Raw genomic sequence first — 24,359 nt, forward strand, 5'->3', positions numbered from 1 at the left:
TGCTACTTTCTAAAAAATGTCTCTTTCATGTAGCACTACAGCTTGCGAAGTGTAATTGCAAGCCTGGGGGGGTCAAAACTAAAAGAACATCAGTGATCCTCTGAGTGTGTGTTTGTGCCGAGTGCATGAAAACTTCTGTATGAGAGCCTATTTACATGTGCTAAGTGCTCTGAATAACACCTCCTACTGTCTGTTGGGACTGACTCAGTAAAAGCATATACACCAAAGTGCCCAACAAGAATACAGAGCAGTGACAAAACCCTTTGAAACAAAGGGAAATAAAGAAAAGGGGAATGACATGACTAATGAAATAAGAACACAGAATGAATGAAAGATGTCTAACCACAGCCAGACTCATCCTGAACCCTCATTCTCTGCACATGGAGGTTGGTAGGCATAAATTCCAATTTCCTCTCTGCTTTCAGATTACTGGCTTTAAATGATGGACCTGTAAAACAGAGAGATAGAGAGAGAGAAAGAAATCTCTTGATACCCCTTTATCATTCAAACAGACCAGACATGTCTACTATTCTTAGTCTTTCAGGTCACTGGAGAATCTTTTATAGAATTTTGGGTCATCTGGATGCATTTTTCTGCTAGTTTAACCTTACAAAGCCCACTCATGTAATCATATTTGACATGCGAATTTCAAAAAGGCCCTCTAAATTATCAATGTTTAAACTTTGACATGAGTTGTCATCCGATTTTATGTTATGGTTTAAGAATTATTTGATTAGTGGCCTAGACATAGCAAAGAATTAGAATTTTTCTTCATTTTCTGTCATTTTTTGAAATTCATTTGCTAGTTTAGTTCTAAATTTACAATTCAACTTTTTGTGTTTGTACTGAGGTACTGAACATCTGAAAGTGTGCAACAACAGAACACCACTTGCAACCTCCAAATGCATACTGACCTTTGTAGTCCTGCAGGTCTGTGAGTGTATCTTGATAGGTCTGAAGGATGCTCTGGTACTGCGTCACGATTTGCCGTCTCAGATTCTCCCAACATGGTGATAACTCCCCCAACTCCTCCAGCTCAGATACTCTACGAACATCAAAACACACAATCATGTAAAGGAGCACTCTTCGGATATATATATATATATATATATATATATGCATACTATCAAAATGGTCATAGTGTGCATGGAACAGTGTATATGTCTGAGATTATGATAATAACCTTGAGGAATCCTCTTCCAGTAATAATTTGACGAACTGTCGTGGGATGTTAAGTGACAGGACGCTCTCAGCCATCTGTTCCAGGATCCGTAAATGATTCCCATCAGTGGTTGGAAAACGGTACATGCGCGACATGGTGCCACCAAACACTAAAGACACAAAAATAGAATTAAACCATAAAGAGAAATCAATTGTGCCAGCCTCTAGCATTAAAACTGTATTTGCAGGCATTTAGGACATTATGACCAGGTCCTGGATTTCACCTCTGTCAATAAAAATGGAACTAAGTGCCATTGAGCTTGGGAAAAGCACTGACAACAATAAAACACAATTATCATTAGTTATTCTTAGTACCAGCCATGTTTCAGTCAATATTTTCCAAAGAGACATTAAGCAGCATGTACCAAGTGGTGAGCGGGGCTTTTCAAGACTGAGGGAGCGCAAATGTCCCTTGTTTGTCCTGAACCGTTAAACTGCCTGCTGTTCTTCAGAAAAATCCTTCAGGACTCACAAGTTCTTTGGTTTTCTTTCTTCAGTCGTCAAGAAATTATGTTTTTTGAGGAAAACGTTTTCAGCATTTTTCTCCATATAATGGACTGCTATGGTGCCCCGATTTTGAACTTCCAAAATGCAGTTTAAATGCGGCTTCAGACGATTCCGAATGCGGTTGTAAACAATCCTAGCCGAAGAAGAAGAACATTGTGGATGACAAGAGCAGAGTAAATTATTTGTATATTGTTATTCTGGAAGTGGAGTTCTCCTTTAAAATGCTCACTGATGCTCCAGAAGGAAACACAATGCACTAAGAGCCAGGGGTGAAAACTTTTTGAATTTGAAGATCAGGGTACATTCTTCTGTAGCTTCTGAAGGGCAGTACTAAATGAAAAAAAAATCAAAAATAAAAATAAATAAAATAATAATAAAAATAATATATATATATATATATATATATATATATATATATATATATATATATATATATATATATATATATATATATATATATATATATAAAAATAAGAAAAATCTTCATTCTGTTCAAAAGTTTACACCCCCGGCTCTTAATGCATTGTTTTTCCTTCTGGAGCATCAGTGAGCGTTTGAACCTTCTGTAATAGTTGCAGTTGTCCTCAGTGTGAAAAGATAGATTTTAAAATCACAGAGTCATTGTTGGAAAGGGTTCAAATACAAAAGAATGCTGAAAAACCAAAGAATTTGTGGGAGCTGAACAAAATAAAGTTTAAAAATTTAGTTTAAAAAGTGTGCTACATATCTCTTTTTGTTATGCAATGCAAATACATTTATACATATTTAACTGTGGTGTCATATTGTGCCTAAAGTTTCAATTTTTATCCATTTGTTGCTGAGTCCTAGCCATCTGAGAGCTCATCCAATCATCATATATAGAGAAGGTGTTGTTCAGGCAGGACAAAAATACAGTGGCTGAAAGCCCAATGTTGAAAAAACAAACAGTTGCACTTATTATGCTCCTAAATACTCCCTGTGAAGCATGGGGTCCGAACCAAAGCCAAAATTATGCATTTGGAGCTTTTTGTCTAATAAACATTTATCTTTGCTCTATTGAAAACAATGAAACCGTTACATGCCCCACACATTTGCCCAAACACTGCATTTCCATCATAATAAATAAGTCTTAGGGTGTGAAAAATAAGCCATTCTTCTAGAGGCTGACATTCTTACCGGATCGTAGAAAGGAGTCTTTCCACAGAGAGGCGTATTTCGCACGGACTCCCACAGATTCTGTCAGACTCTCATCCACAGGGAGGACAGTCTACAGCAATGGTACACGAAAGAACAAAAACATGTCAGAATGACTAAAAAGTAGTGAACAAACATGCTGTTAGTTGGTTCACTGGGGCATAGGTAGGCTCACCCTGCCATTGATGGTGTCTTGTAGTTGTTTGATTGGTGTATGCTGATCTCTCTTTTCCTCTAGCTGCCAGGCAATGACTGTAATACTACCCACATGCTTGTTTTCTGCTGACCTGTGGAAAAGGGATAACAGATCCCAATATATTCAAACTGCATACGCCTGCATCCTTTTCAGCAATAAAGACTCCCATCTAGGAGACTGCATAAACTGTTATGACTTCAAAAATGCCTGGATCACCTGAGAGGTAAGTTTAGTCTGTGGTTCTTTTCCAGCAGAAGATCTTTCACTGGGAACATCGCTGATCCAAGAAGGTACATCTAGAAAGAGAGAAAAATCAAATAAAAGGACCAAAAGACAAAGTAGCAGAATCAGAGCTGTTCTTCTCATTTGTTGTGCGTGGTATGTATCTCACCGTTCCTTGTGAGCGATCTTTTACATCGTACACGGACAGCTTGACCTGTGTGTGCTGGTTAATGTGGGAGTCTTGGAAGAAAGCCACACTGCTGAGGAACATGGGACTATTTGTACCCTGCAAAACAGAGGTCAAACCATTTGTTTCAGTTAGTCATCCCATTAAGTCTGTATTGTTCCAAAAAAAAACTACATCACAAATGATCAACGCTAGGGCTGGGCAAAAATATAGATTTCGTGATTAAATGTGACCTTCACTTGAACAATCTTGATAACAATTCTTAAAATCCAATGACCGGTTTTAATGCCAGAGTACCATAAAATAAGAAAACGCAACAAACACGTCTTTCTGTTGAGTTGTCCTCATGACACCATACTGTGCAACAAGTGTTCTCCGAATGATTTTTTATGAATTATTCAAAAAGGCTCACAAACACAAGACTTATGATCTGAATCAGAAGCTATAGTATGTTTATATAAAAAAAAGTTGCAAATTAAACTTATGCGCAAAACTTGAATATCACATAAAACATGTTTTCATCCAACAAGTCAAGGAGAACAAAATCATCGCTTCCTGATAATCTGCCACCAAATATCACTAAGAAATATAAGAGAATATTATAATTTTTTTATATACACTACCAGTCAGAAGTTTTTGAACAGTAAGATTTTTTTTTTTTAGGTAAGCTTCTTCTGCTCACCAAGTCTGCATTTATAAAGTACAGAAAAACAGTAACATTTTTAAATATTTGTACTATTTAAATAACTGTTTTCTATTTGAATACATTTTAAAATGTATTTTATTATTCCTTACTTCGAAGCTGAATTTTTTGCATCATTACTCCAGTCACATGATCCTTCAGAAATAATTCAAAAATTATTATTTGCTGCTCAAAAACATTTATTACTATTATTTTGAAAACAGCTGAGTATATTTTTTTTTCAGATTTCTTTGATGAATAGAATGTTCAAAAGAACATTTAATTGAAATAGAAATCTTTTGTAACGTTATAAACGTTTTTATCATCTCTTTTGATCAATTTAAAGCATCCTTGCTACATAAAAGTATTAATATATATTTATAATTACACTAAATACTGGAGTAATGATGCTGAAAATGTAGCTCTGAGGACAGAAATAAATTACATTTTAAAACATTCAAATAGAAAACAGTTTTCTTAAATTGTACAAATATTTCAAAATGAATGAGCAGAAGAGACTTCTAAAAATCATTAAAAATCTTACTGTTCAAAAACTTTTGACTGGTAGTGTATACTAAATTACTTGTGCAGTCACTGCATTTGCACAGAGAAATGTATTTGGTACACAAGTCAACATTAATTGAAAATTCAATACTATGAATCAGCAAAGTTTTTCTGTTTGGCTGACGCGTCAGAAGCAGGACTTTTATTTTGACAGCGCTTAGAACACCAGTGTCTGAGTGCACACTGGTACTCTTGTGAATGCAATGGAAAATGACATAAATGTTGCATAAAGTCATTATTTTTGTGTTCTTTGCACTCAAAAAGTATTCTCGTAGCTTCAAAAAATTAAGGTTGAACCACTGATGCCACATGGACTATTTTAACAATGTCCTTACTTCCTTTCTGGGCCTTGAATGTGTCAGTTGTGTTGCTGTCTATGCAGGGTCGGAAAGCTCTTGGATTTTATCAAAAATATCTTAATTCATGGTCTTACGGGTTTGGAACGACATGATGGTGAGTAATTAATAGCAGGATTTTAATTTTTGGTTGAACTATCTCTTCAAAAAGTTCCCTGCATAGTTTATACCATTAGCAAAGAGTGCCATAACAAAAATATGCCCCAAAGAATCAAATTTTGATTCAAAATTACTCACCTCAATGATTTCTGTCTGTGCATGTTTGGTCCAGAAAGCCTGAGGAGGTGTGGTACAGCTCACAGCAACAAAACTGTTGGGTTTGCGGTCTAGAGACGGTGTGGTCAGCTCACTGCAGACTATACAATCACACACAAGTACATTCACATTCAGGGTCACGATGGTGTGAAAATTTTCCACAAGAAGCATTGTATATATGAGTGAGCTACAGTCTACCTCAAGTGTTATTTGTAAAGACCAGCTGGTTCTCACTGATATAATCAGACCTCCAAAGTTAAACCACTTTATTTACAACTTATGAGAGATAGAAGCAGTCACTTAATCTAAACGCAGCTGCTTTAGTGGTTAACTTCACTTAAGCATACAGTAGGACACTCACAGAAATATTTATACTACTGTTCAGTGTCATTTACTGTACAGTCTAAAGATCAGATCTGATAGACATCTGAACCATTACATCCCCAGTAGTCTGCTAATGGATAAAAGCTCATTACTGATGCCATTTCTGCTGCTTTAGAAAAATTGAGGATATGATGTATGGAAAAACCAAGACTGACCAAGACTGAACTCCAGTACTGGCTCATCTGGATCTTGACTGTTTCCTACAAAGAGGAGAAGGAGAAAGATCTTATAGAATTCTGACCTGATATAATGCAAAGTAAAATGTAATACAAGAGAACCTCAAAACACAAGATCAGTAGTATTACTGTATACCTTCCAATGCTAGTCCAAGCATCTCTGAGGAAAGCTCGAAAGTGTTCGACCTGTACACCGACCATGGCCGTTCCCTCTGTGACATTTTGGCAAGATATTTATGTGTGTGTGTGTTGAAGTAACAGGAGTGGTGGAAACCCACACACAGCCAGACACACTCCTGTGTGGCCGCTTCCTCCTCTGTTATCTGAGAAAGCGAGAGAGAGACAGAGAGAGAAAGAGTAATCAGTTTTTTTCTTCAGTATTTGTGAAAACACAGGAACATTGAAGTAGTGTTTGAAAAGCAGCTGAACATCACAAGACCACTTTTTCCTACAGGCAGCACTGGAGGGTTCAAGAGTACAACTGCAGCTTCCAGAATTGAAACAGGAAAAAATCCTTGAGTGCTTTCCTTCCTTTCAGCCATTTAACTGAACTATTTGAAAAAATTCTATATTAGCAATATCCTTTGCTCTGCTTATGGGCTTGTTAAATACAAGAAATAATTTAAACTGTGCGATTTATTGGAAAGGCAGAGTATGGCAGAGACATTCGGAACGGATGAAACCAGTGAACCAGATGGCGTTGTTCTGAAGAAGCCCGTCTAATATACCTCCTCCACTCCTTTTCCTATGATTATTTTATAATCCTTTTATCTTTTTCTAAATATGCAAAATTTAAATACCTTTAAAACTTCAGCTCCAGACTGCGACTAAAACGATTGCAGTTGCAAACAAAATTTTAATTTGCGACTAAAGTTTTTGCTCTTATATAGTACATAAATGTACATGTTATGGACTTAAAAATAAAATAAAAAAATAGTGCAGCATGAGAGAGATTGAAAAGGGCATGCGAAGCGGTGTCCATTTTGTGCACAACTTGAACAAACTACAACAGGTAAAGCTGTCAAGATCTATATTCTGTGTTCTGTTAATGGATTTCATATTATTTGTAGTGCGCTTGTCGTCCAGTTATGGCAATAAGCTTTTTACCTTTTTATAAACAAAGTATCAGCTTTAAAATGATGCCAAATTCATAACGAAATTCAATCAATAAATATGGTTAGTGCACTCTTTAATGCGGCAGGAGTGATCGCTTTTAGCATGTCAGTTTGGCACCTCAGTTAAAATGGCAAGTGAACCCATTGTATCTTTCTCTTTACTACTACTATAGTACAAAATGAACATGAATTAACATCAGAAAGTTGGCTATATTATAAGAGAGCCTACAGTACAACGTCATACAGAACGACCTCATTCAGTGCTTCAAACAGCGGAAAACGTGTAAAGCTTAAACAATGCCACATAACAATACATTTACCTCAGAATAATCATTCAGCATCTATTAGCTCATCAGTCAGCTGCTAAGAATGCAAGTAGCTAAAGATTAAATTCAACACCTCCTACACTGTAAAAAATAAAAAACACAATTTGTTGAGTCAGCTTAAAATAATTTGTTACCCTGCTGCCTTAAAATGTTAAGTTCAGTCAACTAAAATAAGTTTAGTCAACTTGAAATGTTAAGTTGTACTTAAACTTAAAGATATTTGTGTTTGCTAAACTTAACAGATGGGTAAGTAACCCAGCTGCCTTAAAATTTTAAGTTGATTCAACTCAAATATCTAAGTTGTCACTTAGTATAATTTAACATTTCAAGTTGAATAAACTTTTTTTTGAGTTGACTGAACTTAAAATTTTAAGGCAGCCAGGTTACAAATTATTTTAAGTTGATTCAACAAATTGTTTTTTACAGTGTATTGCATAATTTCTAAAATGACTGGATGTGTGAAAGACATAAGACAACATTTATAGGATGCATTAAGGAGGAACCTAAACTACACTTAAGGGCCAAATCATGTTTATGGTCCACGATATTGGTACAGATTCTGTGTAATAAACTATTCTTTGTGACTGTATATAGTTTTCAAGTTGGAAAAGACGTTGTGTTCACTCTTTATGTGAATCTTAGTTCCCAGGACATCTACATGGTTTACTGGATTAAAATGCTAATAAATTTAAGAAAAGATGAGACGTAAACACATGACAGTATGACAAAAATATATAAATAAATATGACCTTTCATTGTGCCATGTAGCTGTAAAAAAAAAAAGTTGTGACGCCGACAGTGCATGATAAATAGTTATTGTCTAACAAAAAAAAAAAAAGTCGACTCACAATCGCCTGAACGAGTCGTCAGGAATTCGAATCTTATTCTGTTACGGCTATATGTCACAAAGTAACATATTTGCATAATGTCCGCCCACGTTCTACATCGCAAACAACTTGCCCGTTCACAAACACAAGAAAATTTCCATTTGGTTTATGTCATATCGAGAAGACGCTGTATCTTACGCTGTGAGAGTAAATTTATTTTATATTCACTTCCAAAAGATGAATCTACAAAGATGGCAATGGGTGTTTCGTTTTCCAACACGCGCTGTACGTGGCAGACCAATCATAAAGGACTGGTCTGACCATCTGACCAATCACAGCAGTGAGGGCTCATGGAAAGGAGGGGTTCAGAGAGACCGATCCTTTGGTCGTTTACGAATCATTTAGAAATGCGGTAAAATTAAATCTATTTTTGGAGAAAACTAAAGTGTTTTTTGACCTTGCATACATGGAATCCTGTTTAATAAAACAGTATTAGCAACCTTTAAAATGGCATAATAGGAGCACTTTAAAGCGTAAAAAATAAATAAATAAAACATGTTTATTCTGTGGCATCTAAAAAAAAATTATTCAATGGTTAAATTTGTTTCTTATATGAGCCAATGGCTCCTTACTCGATTTTTTTTTGTCTGGAGCACTGATCAGAAAGAAGTTAGTCATTAGTCATGAGACCATATATGTCCAGATGTGATAAAGAGAGTTCCTATTCTGTACATATGTTTATCCATCTAGAATCTAGATTATTCAAGCATTTGAAAGACCTTCTATGAATCATTTATGCCTCTAGTAGGCATATAGATAACTTCATAACGTTAACAGACATGGTTGATGAACAGAACCTCGCCTGCCCACATCATACTCTATGAGTCAAACATGAACAAGAGGAGCTGATGTTAAATCCAACACACACAGATGCATCAAATCTCAACAAATGCCCTGTTTAGAAATTCACATAGTGTGGTCCAAATGTCTGAGAGTACATTTTATTTTATGTAGATATGGAAATGAATAAAGCTTCAGTAAAAAGCAAAAGTGGAACATACTAAACATCAAATTTAAGACATTAAGAAATTATGCAATTCATGCATATTTCTCAATGTTTCTTTTAAACTGTTATACTGGAAACATAATTTACATTGAAAAGTGTTGTGAGAATTCTCATACAAATGTCTCAACCACAGACTGCAAAAACAGCAGTGATAACAGGGCAGTGTGTGAATGGCGGGGTTGTGTGCATGTGTGTGTGTGTGTTTGGATGCAGTATGTTGTGGCAGCTTGTTTACTGCATGTTGAGCTGCAAGCACGTGTCTGTGCCTTTTACACATGAGAACAGAGAGGAGGAGAGAGATTCCGCTCTTCAATTCATCTTCTCACTATACTTCCTGTGAGAAAACAGCGGTTAATATTTATCGTCACAAATCACCTTTTACTGGTCTTTTGTTAACCATCAAGAACTTTATTTAGACAACTGACAGAAATATGACAGAAAATGTTCTAAATTCTGCTCAGCTGGTTGTCTCCATGGAGATGACGTTTTATGGTATTGTCACTCTCAGTTGGATTGTTCTTTCATTGCTGCTAAACACACACACACACACACACACACACACACACGCACGCACACACGCACACACGCACAAAACAAGACCTGCTGTGGGAGATTATTAAAGCAAGTGGGCTGCAAACTTTCACTTGCTGTTGACACAACCTCAACGACCCTTTTCTGAAGCTTCTGCAGAAGCTGTGAGAAAAACAAGTTATGAAAGTAGTGATGCATCAAAATGTACAACTCTTGACTAAAAATCCTGGATTTAACTTAAAATGAATATTTCAAATTAGTTTGGAACAAATTCCTAACATTATCATAATTATTGTTATTGATAACAATAATAAAATGTTATCGTACCTGTTCTTTCGTTTCTTTGTTCCCTGGCAATACTACAATAACAAATATTTTTAAACTTTATAGTTGCAAAAAACTAACTTTTGACTAAAATAAGCACCTTGTGTACCTTCTTAAGAAAGCCAACAATGGACAATAGACCTTTTTACAGGAACTGTGGCAGGCTGTTTAGTAACAGAAGTTTCTCTGTCACATGAGAGACAATTCCTCTTGTGTATTTAATGAGATCTTGCATTTAATTTTGCAGCCTCTATGCAAGCATGGGAAAAATGTTTTATTAATGCACTAATAAAAAGATAGTGATTGCTGCTCGGCATGAGGACTTTCATGCACAGCAAGAGAGCACAAATCTAACCTGAATTTGCAATTGGGCTTGACACTTAGAATGTGCTTCCTTAGATTTAGCAAGATTTCTTATGCTGTTAGGCTTGATTTGGATTCCTTCACAGGAGTCTCACCACACAAAGAGATGGCATCTGGATTGCATCTTCTGCAAACTGCTTTTTCAATAAACTTAATGATAAATTAACAGTTTCTAAACAAATTTTGGCCATAATTTTAGGTCTTTTTGGATTAACTTGTTACAATTTATGCACCAAAACCTAAGCTTTTTGAAGCAGTACACTCTTAAAAAAAAAGGTGCTTCACAATGCCATAGAAGAACCTTTTTTGTCTAAATGGTTCCACAAAGAACCTAACTTTCCTGTTTCACAAAAGGTTTTTTGTGGCGAAAGAAGGTTTTTCAAATTATAAAAAGGTAAGAGATGGTTCTTTAAAGAAATTTTGACTGAATGGTTCTATGTGATGATTCTTCTATGGCTTCGCTGTAAGGAATCTTTTAATGAACCTTTATTTTTAAGAGTGTATATGCAATCCATTAACAAATAAGCTGACATTTTAAACTACTCTCACAGGTGATGATGTGCAATTTAAGAAATTTGTCTCCTACAAATGTGATATCTGACCTTTACCAAATCAAACTCTACATACTTTTAAAGGGGTCACTGGATGCCCAAGTTGATATGATTCTTTAGGGTCTTAATGAAAATCTATAATATGCTTTGGTTAAAAATTCTCAATGGTAGTGTAAAATAACACCCTTTTTTACTTTGCCAAAATCAGCTCTGCAAAAATCATCCTGTTCTGGTCGAGGCTGCTTTAAATGTTAATGAGCTCTGCTTGCGCCGCCCCTCTCTACTCTCTGTGGAGTGACAAGCCTGTTTACTTTAGCCGCATTTAACCGCGTTTAGCTGCTTAACTTGCTAACTAGCACATTATTAGGAAAGACGACTGCAAAGATTCATTAAAAAAAAAAAAAAACCCTTATACTCACTTCTACTGTAAGTGAAGCTGGATCACAAATGATTCGGCCGAACATAGATGGATATATGTAGATCGGGAGGCACATTCACAAACAAACGTAATCCACTGCATCTTCAGCAGCTCAGATGTCGGGAGTAAATGACGACCACTACGTTCATTATCACATCCAGCAACACAACACCTCAATCGCTCAATCAGAGATATTCTTGTCTAACTTACATCCCTGCTCTGGCATCTAAACAATGGAGGTCGGACTGTTACAGCTGATGTAAGGTTGATCTGAGGTAATACGCTAATGTCAATCAACTATTGTGGGAGCGGCCTCACACTGACAGGCATCTGAGAATGGCTCGATTTGAAAAAGGGGATATTATTATAGTTTTGACTACCAGTCAAAAGTTTTTGAACAGTAAGATTTTTAATGTTTTTAAAGAATTCTCTTCTGCTCACCAAGCCTGCATTTATTTGATACGGCAAAAAGCAGTAATACTATGAAATATTTTTACTATTTATAACTGCTTTTTATTTGAATGTATTTTAAAATGTAATTTATTCCTGTGATCAAAGCTACATTTTCAGCATCATTACTCCAGTCTTCAGTGTCACATGATTCTTCAGAAATCATTCTAATATGCTGATCTGCTGTTCAAGAAACATTTATTATTATTATTATTATTATTATTATTATTATTGTTATTATTATTATTATTATTGTTATTATTATTATTATTATTATTATTATTAAAGTTACCAGTTAACTGTTAACAGTAGAGTACATTTTTTTCAAGATTCTTTGATGAATAAAAAGATCCAAAAATCAGCATTTATCTGAAATAAGCTTTTGTAACATTATACACTATACCATTCAAAAGCTTGGAGTCAGTATTTTTGTGTGGGTTTGTGTGTGTGCGTGGGGGGGGGGGGATTCTTTAAATTGATCAAAAGTGATGATAAAAAATTATAATGTTACAAAAGATTTCCATTTTAGATAAATGCTGTTCTTTAATAAAACCTGAAAAAATTCTACTCCACTGTTTTCAACATAATACTTACACATTTTTTTAAGCAGCAAATCAGAATATTAGAATGATTTTTGAAGGATCATGTGACTGGAATAATGATGCTAAAGGTTCAGCTTTGAAGCCACAGGAATAAATTACATTTTAAAATATATTAAAATAGAAAGCAATAGTTTTAAACAGTAAAAAATAGTTCAAAATGTTATTGTTTTTGCTGTAGTTTGGATCAAATAAATGCAGGGTTGGTGAACAGAGGAGACTTTGTAGAAAAAAAAACATTAAAAATTGTACTTTTCAAAAACTTTTGACTGGTAGTGTAGCTATGTGCCACATCTTCAAACAGAAATTACAAATGACTGTTCTCAGACAGGTTTCTTCCATGTTAGCCATTGGACAGTTGCACAGTTGCCCTACAACTGGTCAAGTCAGTGTGGCAGTTTCTAGTTAGCTGGGATGGTCAAACAAACAGCAATGTATAGTCCTTATAGTCTGACCAATCTTAAGTCCCTCAGACATGATCTAGTGCAACATGAATTGAAAGACTGCTTTCATGATGATCCAGTTTAAAAAGAGGAACGTTTATGATTCTACTTATTTGAAAAATGCACAGGCTACAGACTGCTTGACTACCATGTCCGCATCCAAACTGAAACTTCTTGGTCTCATTGGATCAGAAAGAGACATTAACACCAATATTGAGTGCCATATATAGGTCCTGGAGACCCCACCAGATTTATGAGTCACATGAACTGGAACAGGAAGACAGGGAGAGCTTTTTCAGATAATCCCTACGGGCTACCTGACACACTTTTTCTTCATGTGTCCTGCTGAAAACAGCACACAAATTCTAACAGACTCCTCCAAGTAAGTATGAAATACTGTAGGAGTCCAGTGTTGTTTTAAAGCATGAAATGCTTCAACAAGCACGAGCAGTTGTCTCCTTTTAGTGTGTTGGTTTCCTGCAGAGGGCAAAGAGAGTTGAAGTGAAAACACTTTTCACTTCTCTCTTGCTGGTTACAGCATTTTTCATGTGTAACAGAGAGGAACTTAGTATAAGACGCAGCTGGTTGCCCTAAACCTCCTTAAATGGCCAGAGATATTTTTTTCGATCCACCTGAGGTGACAGCAGCAGGCTTTGATTAAAGGTTTAATTCACACAAAAATGAAAATTCTGTCATCATTTACCCTCATGCTGCTTCAAATCCATAACACTTCTGTTCATCTTTGGCACACCAATGAAGATATTTTAAAGAAATCTGAGAGATTAAAAGTCCATTCCACTTTAACTTTGAAAAGAAATCCATATTAATCGAACAGTTTAATCCAAGTCTTCTGAAGAGACAAGGTCTTTTTATATTATGTATATAGTTTTAATATACACTTTTATTCACATTGACCACTGCACATGAAAGAAGCATATCAAATATGGTAAACAAAAGCTTTAAGTCCTGTCATAATCAGCTCATCATATAAGCTGATTATTTTTAAGAACTTTAGCTTAAAAAGATGACGACAATTTTCTATTTTGGGTGAACTATCCCTTTAACAAACTGCCATGTGACATACATCATTTTTCTGTATCTTTGACGCTGCCTTACTATCCACTGAGGGGGTCTCGTCTGAAGACCCTGGTTATGAACAGTCCACTTATAAAGTATGACACCAAAGATATCTTATATTTTAAGCCTGCTGCTTAAAATTCAGAGATATTTCTCTTCAGAGCTAAGCATGGTCTAAACAAGCTTCACTCTTTTCCATGAGAGAGACGGAGAAAGAGTGAAGAAAAATGAGTGTGTTTGTTTTAGATGACTTTTTCCACAGGCACCGAGTCAGGAGGAGAGCGGAGACTGGATACCGTAAAAGGGCAAACCTAGTTTCCCCGTTTTTACTTTCTGTCCGACTGCCAAACCTCAAAAGTCCTTCTCCTCTTACACGCACAAGCTTTCTCTTTCTCTCTTGTTCACAATCACATATACACACAGTAAAACGACATTAAGGAGTTAAGCAGGTGAGTGGCCTGAAACACCCTCAGATGTTCTTCTGTATCTCTAGCTAAACTTCCCACACAGAGAGAGAGTTAACAAACCAAGCTCAACATGATGCAGAACTGATCATCTCTATAACACATCAGTGTCTCCTTTCCTCTTCCCACATACCTCTCATTTACAGCTGCATCACTTCCTCCCACACGCACACTCAGGTAAAACTTTTTACAGTTTTAAACTGTCATTTTTACCCTCTCTCAAGCACTGTCAACTCTAAACCATCCTTTCAATTTAAAATGTTCAACAATGGAACAGTGGAACACCAAATATACCACTATAATACTTGTCAAACCCAAAAACAACCCAGTCTTATCCTGCTTTTTATAAACAAGCAAGTTCCTAGTAATTAGGGCCCATTTTTGAGGGCCTAAACATGTTCGAAAACTCATGAAACTTTGCATACACACCAAAAGTGGTGAAAATTTACATCTGATATGGGTTTCAGATATGGGTGTGCCAAAATGGCTCGATAGCGCCACCTGTAAAATTTCAAGTGCCCCTCAAGCTGATGTACGAAATTCGGTAGACAAATGTAACACATCAATATCTATAAAAAAGTACCACGGTACAAAGTCAGAAAACCCAACAGGAAGTCTGTTGTTTTGTGCCATTTTTGCCATTTCAGGCATTGCATTTAAACAAACTCCTCCTAGAGTTTTAAACAGATCAACACCAAATTTGGTCAGTCTAATCTAAAGCTCCTTGTGACATTAAATCGTAAAGATTCTAAGTTTTCGTTAAGGGGCATGTCCGTGGCGGCATGACAAATTTCAATGTTTCACCATGGGAATAGAAGGTGTTGTAGCTCAGGCAAACAATGTCTGATCTGCCCCTAACTTCACAAGTTTGATAAGAATCCTGGCCTGTACACATCTAAAGGCCAATATTCTGTTATATTCATAGCGCCACCTGCTGGTAACAGGAAACGACATGCAATGTCCAGTCTGCACCAAACTTCACATGTTTGGTAAGAGTCCCGGCCTGAAGATATCTAAAGGCCAATATTTAGTTATAATCATAGCGTCACCTACAAAATCATTTTCAATGACTTCAAAATCATTATTCTGTTCGCTGGCAGCTTATTCACTACATCCACCACCAAATAACAGTGACATTTATATTTTACTGCATACAGTAATTGCTTTGCAGTAAAGCCATTCAAACCAGTTTTTCCAGTTCAGTTTTTGCTTATGATATCTTTTGTTTTATGCCTGCGATAATTACAAGTGAAACATCACGTCATTATTGTCCATCAAACAGTGCCATCTTGAGGAATAAAGGTGAATTGCATGTATTGAGTAAACAGATATTTAGATATCTTTGTACACTTTTACACACCTTGGGTCTCTTGCGACCCTATATACTTTTTACAAAAAATTAAAGAGAAAAGACATTCTTTTATATTTTATTATTTTTTTCTTGTTTTCTTGTTTATAATGAATAGATTGAGGAATACTAAGATTATGTCAAACTTAAAAAAATGAAGGAGGGAGGAGATAGTAAATGACGTCCCGGGTTGCTAAATTATGCATTTAAGGGTTAAATCCATATTGCCCACTGCTCGCTATTTTCCTAAAGCCACCAGGTGGCGGTGGGCCCGGGTGCGAGGGCCTTTTCAACACTGCTTACAGCTTTAGTTGAGCATATAGTTACAGACAGTTTTTTACATAGGAATACACATACTGTATTGGCACCACATTACTGATAAGCTGATATTCACAATTCATTTTTTTTTGTAGATTTACATTACTGTTGGTATCTTTTAGCATTAACTTAAATGGATGTATTGTGTTATAAAGAGTATAATCTCTTTAAAGAGAGTGCTTTCCCTTTAAGAACACATGTTGGAATGGAACAACAGCTGTGTGCATTTGTGCATAAAAATTAGTTAAGTTCTCTAACCAAGGGTTCCTCCTCTTGTTATAAGTTTCACAATAACAATTTTTTTTAAACAGTATACCTTTTTCTAATGCATATTTCAAATGACATTACCCTTCTGTACATTGTAATATACAGCATAGCACTTCCTAATTTAATTTTCAAAATTTACTGTGAAATTATTTAATTTTTTGACAAAGTAATATAGATTCATAATATTGTTATTTATCATTATCAGCAGTAATATGAAAATAATTATTGGCTTAATTATTGGTGGCCCATAGCCAAAAGTCTGCTGAAAGTTTAAATAGGCAAAAGTAAAAAAGAAAAAAAAAAACACATTTAAAGATGTGCAGACATGCATACATATATATTGCTGTGACACAGGAGTTGTGAATTTCTCATCACTGGAGATTGTGCCACAAAAAAAGACTACACTGTAAAAAAAAAAAAAAAAAAAAAAAGGTAAAACTTATGGTACAAAACTGGCAGCTGTGGTTGCCAGAATTTTACTGTTAAAAATGCAGTAGCAACGTTTTAGGTTTCATGGTTTTAACTTAAATTTACATTTAAATACAGTCATTTCATTAACTGTCTTTTACTGTTAAATTACTGTAAAAATATTTTTTTTTTACAGTGTATTATATTCCGAACCAGGAAACGAAGGTCTTATCATTTCCTTGTTTTTTGGTGCGCAAATTATACAATGGATGCTGAGCAAGTACACTCGCAATCTTTCACGGCTTACTAGCTCAGAGTCCAACAAGATTCCTCCTTTCCATCAAATCACTTGTTTAATCTTTTAAAATCCTCCTTCATTGTGTTTTTGACTGCTGTCATAACCTTTGTGGATAAGATACGAATGTGTATAAGATATGCGGAAAGCCTGTGGAATTTTTTAGTGCCCAAACCATTAGCTTCCTTAAAGATGTTATTCAAGGCATTTGCCTCAAGCTTTAGAGTGCAGTTTCAAAATAAACCAGTGTGTTAAAGTGTCTGGGGTAGTGGAGGACATCTTAGGCTGCGTTTACACTACAAGTCTTAATGCACAGATCCGATCTTTTCACCATATCCAATTTTTTGGCCCGCCTGTTAACATTCACTTTAGACACGCCTTGTATCCGATGCCCATGTTTACACTAATCTCCAGCATAAAATCATTCCACTGGCTTTCACGACCATGAGCGCAACGACTGACCCTCGAATTCTGGATGGACTTTTCCTTATTCATATTTTCCAAAGTCGGCAAAAGTATACCCGACAGCAAATAATTAAAGAAAGTGAAAGTGGCTTTTTAATGCTGCCATCATAAGAACTGGGGTTAATGCTTTCTACATCAGCTTCTCCAGCGCAACTGACTGCATGAGCTTTGACGAAGACAGCTAATTCACTATTTACCAGACTCATTTCCAGAACAACAATTTACAAATAATTTACTCACCCCCTTGTCATCCAAGAAATTATGGTTTTTGAGGAAAGCATTTTAGGATTTTTCTGCATATAATGGACTTCATTGGTGCTCCAAATTTGAACTTCCAAAATGCAGTTTAAATGCAGCTTCAAAGGGCTCTAAACGATCCCAGCCCAGGAAGAAGTGTCTTATCTAGCGAAACGATCGGTCATTGTTTTCAAAAAAAAAATGTGTATACTTTTTAAGCACAAAAGCTTGTGTAGCACAGGCTCTGGGATGTGCGTCCATGGGTCGTTCATCTTATGGGGCTGTCATGTGATGCTGATTTTGCTAAAATGAACAAAATGACTCGAAAAAAAGATTTGTTCATTTTGCTGAACGAGACTCAAAGGTCTGAGTCGGTAAAATGATCCGAACTTCCCATCACTACAACGAAGTTCATCGTCTGTGTACTCCGGCTCAAAGAGGTAGAGTATGTTGAAAAACTCCATGTTATTTTCTCCTACAACTTCAGAGTTGCCCGACATCGTTGTACCTTTTAGTTTGTAAACAGCGTTTGACTTACTTGCACTTTCTTAGTCTTTGCGTGTTCGCTTTGTAAACACTGGCTCTGTGGCTCCACCTACGTTTCACATGACCTTTCGACGTGATTCATTAGTACGTAAACGCGCATCCCAGAGCCTGTGCTACACAAGCTTTTGTGCTTAAAAAGTATACAAATTTTTATTTTCCGAAAAAATTGACAGATTGTTTAGTTAAATAAGACCCTTCTTTCTCGGCTGGGATCGCTCAGAGCCTTTTGAAGCTGCACTTAAACTACATTTTGGAAGTTCAGAATCAGGGCACAAATGAAGTCCATTATATGGAGAAAAATCCAAATAATGGAGAAATAATAGCATGCATACAATGTGAAACCTGATTTTACCAAGTACGACATGTTCCTGGATCAGCATCTTTGTTGACCCTGGAACAACATTGTGATTAACCAATCAGATTTGAAAAAACAGTTTATAGTTTTTGTGAAGTTTAGGCTTACAATTAGTGTTTGGTGCTTGTACATCAGTGTTATTCATCTATCATTTCCTCTGATTTTAGGGATTACTCATGGGTAAGGTTAGGCTTAGGTGTAGGGATGTGGTCAAGATCAAATTTTTGGATTAAAATGTTGTTTCAGGGTCAACAAAATATGTTGACCCAGGAACACATCTAACTCAGCAAAATCAGGATGTGCTGCATACGATAGCACGATAGGACAGACAGGAGTGGTGAAACCAAGTTGACTCCTTTGACGAGATGTAAACGGTACAACATTTTTGCATAAACAAGACTAGCTTTGTGTTTCTATGCGAGCGCTTTTGCTTTCTTTGTTTAACTATTTGCTGTCCGGTATACTTTAGCCGAGGCGTGTCTCGCAAACGCAGATTATGACGTTCAATGCAATCTGTCGTGGAACAAATATATTAGGGACTATATTAGGGGCAGCCACTGATGGAATGGCAACGGCATTCCAACGTCATTTTGTACGTTCGCGACTTTATCTGTTACTTCTTGACGTTCTACTGTAACCGTCTACTACGGGAGAACAGCTGGCTTGCCGTAGTCGTCAGAACATGACAAATTAGGTAGATAAATATTATGTTTTATAGTTTATACCACTGTAATTTCATCAGTATACAATTCTACCATTAGTCTTTCTAGGGCAGAGCGAGAATTCGATAACAATAATTATCGCAATATAATTTTCCTCGATAAAACGCTATCAAGAGTTCGATGAATGTTCGATATAATTTTTATGCGCCAAATGCGGAACGAAACAGCGCAACTCATTTGAATCGCGCCACACGAACCGTTTATCCACTCAGACCAAAGTTGAAACTGCCGCGCTGTGCGCGCTCACTAGACAAAATGCATTTATTATCTCGATGCGGTGCGGATGTGCCTGGAAAAAACGCGTCGATACCACATCTCTTCCGATATGACTGCAGCTGCTGCGCACCTACATTTGAAATAACGAACTTGAGTGCGCAAAAGACGCGATATGTGAACGGCTCCGTCACGCAAGCACTAAACAGCGCTGCGAGATCCAGTGTGAAACACCTGAATTCAGCGATGAACACAAATGACTCTGTGATTCAAACTAGTGTAAAGCTGTGTGCAACGAGACAATCAGAAGGCTTTTCAATCTACACATCGCCATCATTTACCATGGATTTACTGTAGTAACATTTACTGCACCATTGTATTGTGGCAGCAATGTCGGATATTCACACTGAATTTTATTACAGGAGTAATGGTATATAATTATAGTATGTATGTATTTGTGATTAGCTATAGCATGTGTGCATTAATACTGAATGTTTTTAGACTACCGTTTTTCAGACAAATAGGCTACCTATAAAACCATGTAGTTATATTTTTACCATGGTATTGAGGTACCATTATGTGTGGTTTTAACTGTTTATCATGAATTTTGGAGCCAAAATCTGACTTTAAACTTGAAAGAAATAAAGATTTGACATTTATCGTGACAATTATCGATATTGACTGATATGAAAAAAATTATTGTGATAACTTTTAATTTAATAACATGCATCAAATTCCGATCTGTGTCAGATGTGGGCAAAAATCTGATTTTTTCTGCCAGTGTAAACGCAGCCTTAGAGCCAGGGGGAAAAAACATTAAAAAAAAAAAAAAAAAAAAAACATTGAGAACAGTAAGTTTATAGGGTAATGATAGCTCTCTCCTAATGTTTTGTGCCAGAGTGACGTCCTGAGAAACTTCCAGTAAAATCTCCAGATGGCCTCACCAGCATTAGAGAGACACTGATCTATTAGTTGGAGTAGCAAACACTGCACTGAGAATTGTGTGTGATGGAGAGATAAATAGGGAGGAAAAAGAGAGGGATAGAGAGACCCCTTGTGCGAGCGTGTATGTGTTTTTGTGCTCAGGAACAAAAAAAGGCTACCCCTCCTTTTAGATGGTCTGTTCATCCAATTGGAGCTTGCATAATTTCTTTAGAGGACAACCACAGATGTTACCCTTTGAGATGAAAATGAGCAACAGCCATCTTTCCCCCAGCATGAGCTCATAAACACACAAACACAAAACATTATTCTTGTCTTCATTTTTTTATTTTTTTTATTTATTATCAGTATAACTTGAATAATTAACAGTTTTATGGAACCTATTAAGGTTTTGGTGTCTGTACAGTGTCAGCCATAGCAAATAAATCACATTGGACAACAAATGAACTGAAACTACGCTTGTCAGCAATTCCATAATTTCATGTAAAAGTGCATAGTGCATTTTTTTTTTTTCCCATAGCAGTTTGTTATTGCCAACTAAAACAAACAAACTATATATATATATATATATATATATATATATAAAATTAGATTTTATATTTTAGAAATTAAAAAAAAAAAAAAAAACTTTGAGTGCCTTCAGGGTTAGGTTGATGATTTTAATCAATCTTCATTTAAATAAACTGATACGATTCTTAAATAATTATTTAATCTTTTAGTTAAAACTGTTAATAAAAAGTCATGCGACACTATACATTTACCTCATGAAAGCCATTCAATGTCCAGAGCTCAATAGTTAGCCAAAAAAATTGAGGATTTTGCTAAATTTTGCTAAATATACACTAACCTAACCTATTAGTAATGTCTTATTTAATGTATTTCGAATAAATCTATCATGAAAACATTTTTTTTTTAATTGGCACTGTTTAACTGTCCACATTTCAACAACAAACTAGAGTAGAAATATAATTATGTTATTAAATATAAAAATGTCCTTATGTGCAATTTAAATGTTTGTTTGAGCGTTGATTGTTATATCTAAAAAAAAATAGCAGCTGAATTGAAGAGTTTCGACCTTGATATTAATTTTAACCTTTACAGTAATGTACCAACTGAGAGAGAGAGTGCATTAGTCAAGAGATTTTTTTTTTCCTTTTCCCGATTTATTGTACCTGATATATATCCAAACAAATCAATATACAATCAAAATCAGAATATAATCAAATCAAGACCTTGTGAATTGGAATCAAATCAGTTCATTAAATCTGTATGAATATCTAGCACTTGATCTTGATCTAACTGAAATAAAGTTTTGGTTTAAATACTAAAATGCCTAAAACATAAAATAAATAAATAAATATTTTTAATTTAATTATTATCAATTAAACTTACATTAAAACTAAAATTAAATCTGAAAATTTATTTTAAAAAAGCTCATTCAAAATATATATATAAAAAAAAAAAAAACTAAAATAATAGTTCTGTAGTTATTGTGTTAATGCATTCAGGTTTCTTTTTAAAAAAAGAAAACAAAATAAAGTGCACGTTTTGTGTTCAGCATCTTTTAAGATGACATCCTTAGGGGAATGCAGAGAGAATTTCCCTACTCTTTACCTACATGTAACAACAGTTTTTCTGCTGTCAGATGATCTTATTAATAGCAGTATGAAAACAAATAAATTCTAACTACTAAATCATCACATGAAGAAGCCACTGTCAAAATCTCTCTGTGAAACTCTTTCAAGCATCAAAAAGCTTGAGATTTTGTTTAAAGCCAATGGTAACGTTCAGTTATGCCATCTGAAAGAAAACATTAAAGAGCTAGCATGTACAAAAGAATCGTTTAACAGATGAAGTATTTACCAAGAAATTGGTTAACAAGAAGTGGGCAGTGGAAATACATATGTGCAAGTAAGTGCAGCTAAACCAGGATGTTTTGCAGCATGTAAGAGGTCTTAAGGGAAGTGGTTTGTCACTTGCAACAGAAGCACCACTATGAGGAACAAGATAAAAATGAATCAAGGTACTCAACTAAGATGATCACACTCTCCATTCTGCGCCATGATGCAATGACTTCACAGCACAGAGTCACTGAATGCCAAAATGAGCTTGTGTGACTAAAAATTGTTAACTACACCCTGACATATGACATACTCACTAATGAGATGTATATTTATATATATATATATATATATATATATGCATGACTCAAGTTGTTTTACCAATCCCGGAATCTGAAACACTTGTTCAGCATGCTTCACTATGACTAACAAGGACGACTTTGAAGGTCAGCAGGAAATGACTTAGCTCTCCACTGATGCACAGGTGCTTGTCAGGTATCAAGCTCCTATTTCACAGAAGCGCTTCTAAATGGAGGAAGAGAGAATGTAGAGATTGCTGGGTGCCATGTCTCTATTCTGGTATCAAAACAAATCAAACTGTATTTGGCCCAGTTATGTTTTGTGGGGTATTCAGAGTGGATGAACATAATCTGTTCCATTTGTAACATATTAAATCAACAACAACAACTAAACTCTGGAGACGAAAAAGAAGGGGTAACTGTCCTAAAACTGTCTATACCTCTTAGGAAAACACTAGGAAATTCTGTAACGCCTTAATATTGCTTCTCCAAAAGGAATCAGGAACCACTTGCATTCTTGCAAATTCTCACAGATACAAGCAATGCAAGCACATAGATTGTATTTCAGTGTTTTCTCTGCAATTCTGTCCTTACTTATTACAAACACACAAAAATACATTCAAAAAATGCATGTATATTTTAATTTCCAGTAGGAATGGGTCAATTTGTTCATACATTCAGACATATTTTGAATTTTCAGTTATTTAGTGCTTGTTTAGCATATTTAAAATATTTAAATATAAATGCTTGAATAGATAATTTATATGGTAATTATATTTATATCACACATATTACCTATATTAAAATATTAAATAGTATTTATTTTGGTTTAGTTTTGAGCATTTTTGTGCCAGTTAATTTGCACTGCATTTTTACAACTACTTGTCAAGTTAAAATTTATACCACTTTTCTTGTATTCTTTTTTTATTCTATTGTGTTTCATTTACATTAAATACTGCTCCAAGATAGCTCAGACTAACATATAATACAAATACAGTTTTTTTTATGTCTTTGCTATGGAAGCCCGCCACTGAATTGAACAATTCTGACTTTCTTCTAAGAACTGTGTGATACAAACTCACAACTGTGAGTTATAAAGTCAAAATTGTGAGATTTTTTTCCCTTTCGTGTATTGAAATTCCGACTTTTTCCCCCTCATAATTCTGACTTTTTTTTTTTCAGAATTGTGAGATACAAACTCGCAGTTGCGAGTTATGAAGTAAAAATTTCTGGGGAAAAAGACTGATATGTTGATATGCTATAAACTCACAATTCTGACTTAATAACTCTTAATAACTCTTTTAACAATTGTGAGTTTATATCATGCATTTCTGAGGAAAAAAAAGCCAGAATTGTGAAATAAAAAGTCGCAATTACCTTTTATTTTATATTCAGTGGCAGAAACGTTAGTGCATACTTTGCACTAATATGCTAGTATCATAAAATAGTATACTAGTGGTCATTACAAACATAGCAGCTGTTTCTGGTAACACTTGCGCATTAATTATTCATCCCAGATTGCTTTCAAGACTCCATCATCCACATGACTGGAGAAGGAACATTTCATGGAAATGGTCTGCATCAGGACCAAAATTACATAACATCCTTGCCTCAACAGAGTATATG

The 24,359-nt window shown here is 35.3% G+C and overlaps 1 protein-coding gene across 7 annotated transcripts in view; it reads right to left on the reverse strand.

Annotated features, from left to right (window-relative positions):
* Positions 1–24,359, reverse strand: part of inpp4ab (inositol polyphosphate-4-phosphatase type I Ab) — a 54,156-nt gene that overhangs the window by 26,517 nt on the left and 3,280 nt on the right. For all 7 annotated transcript variants that reach the window (XM_051113369.1, XM_051113370.1, XM_051113374.1 and 4 more), the window contains exons 2-11: positions 6,060–6,246; positions 5,903–5,947; positions 5,346–5,464; positions 3,489–3,605; positions 3,314–3,393; positions 3,077–3,188; positions 2,884–2,974; positions 1,184–1,331; positions 915–1,045; positions 344–448 (exon numbers count right to left, since the gene is read on the reverse strand). In XM_051113369.1, the coding sequence (XP_050969326.1) occupies positions 344–448; positions 915–1,045; positions 1,184–1,331; positions 2,884–2,974; positions 3,077–3,188; positions 3,314–3,393; positions 3,489–3,605; positions 5,346–5,464; positions 5,903–5,947; positions 6,060–6,144 (1,033 nt within the window). In that variant the 5' untranslated portion in view covers positions 6,145–6,246. The remainder of the gene's footprint in view (positions 1–343; positions 449–914; positions 1,046–1,183; positions 1,332–2,883; positions 2,975–3,076; positions 3,189–3,313; positions 3,394–3,488; positions 3,606–5,345; positions 5,465–5,902; positions 5,948–6,059; positions 6,247–24,359) is intronic.

The sequence above is a fragment of the Labeo rohita genome, chromosome 6, assembly GCF_022985175.1.
Source record: "Labeo rohita strain BAU-BD-2019 chromosome 6, IGBB_LRoh.1.0, whole genome shotgun sequence".
Classification (NCBI taxonomy): domain Eukaryota; kingdom Metazoa; phylum Chordata; class Actinopteri; order Cypriniformes; family Cyprinidae; genus Labeo; species Labeo rohita.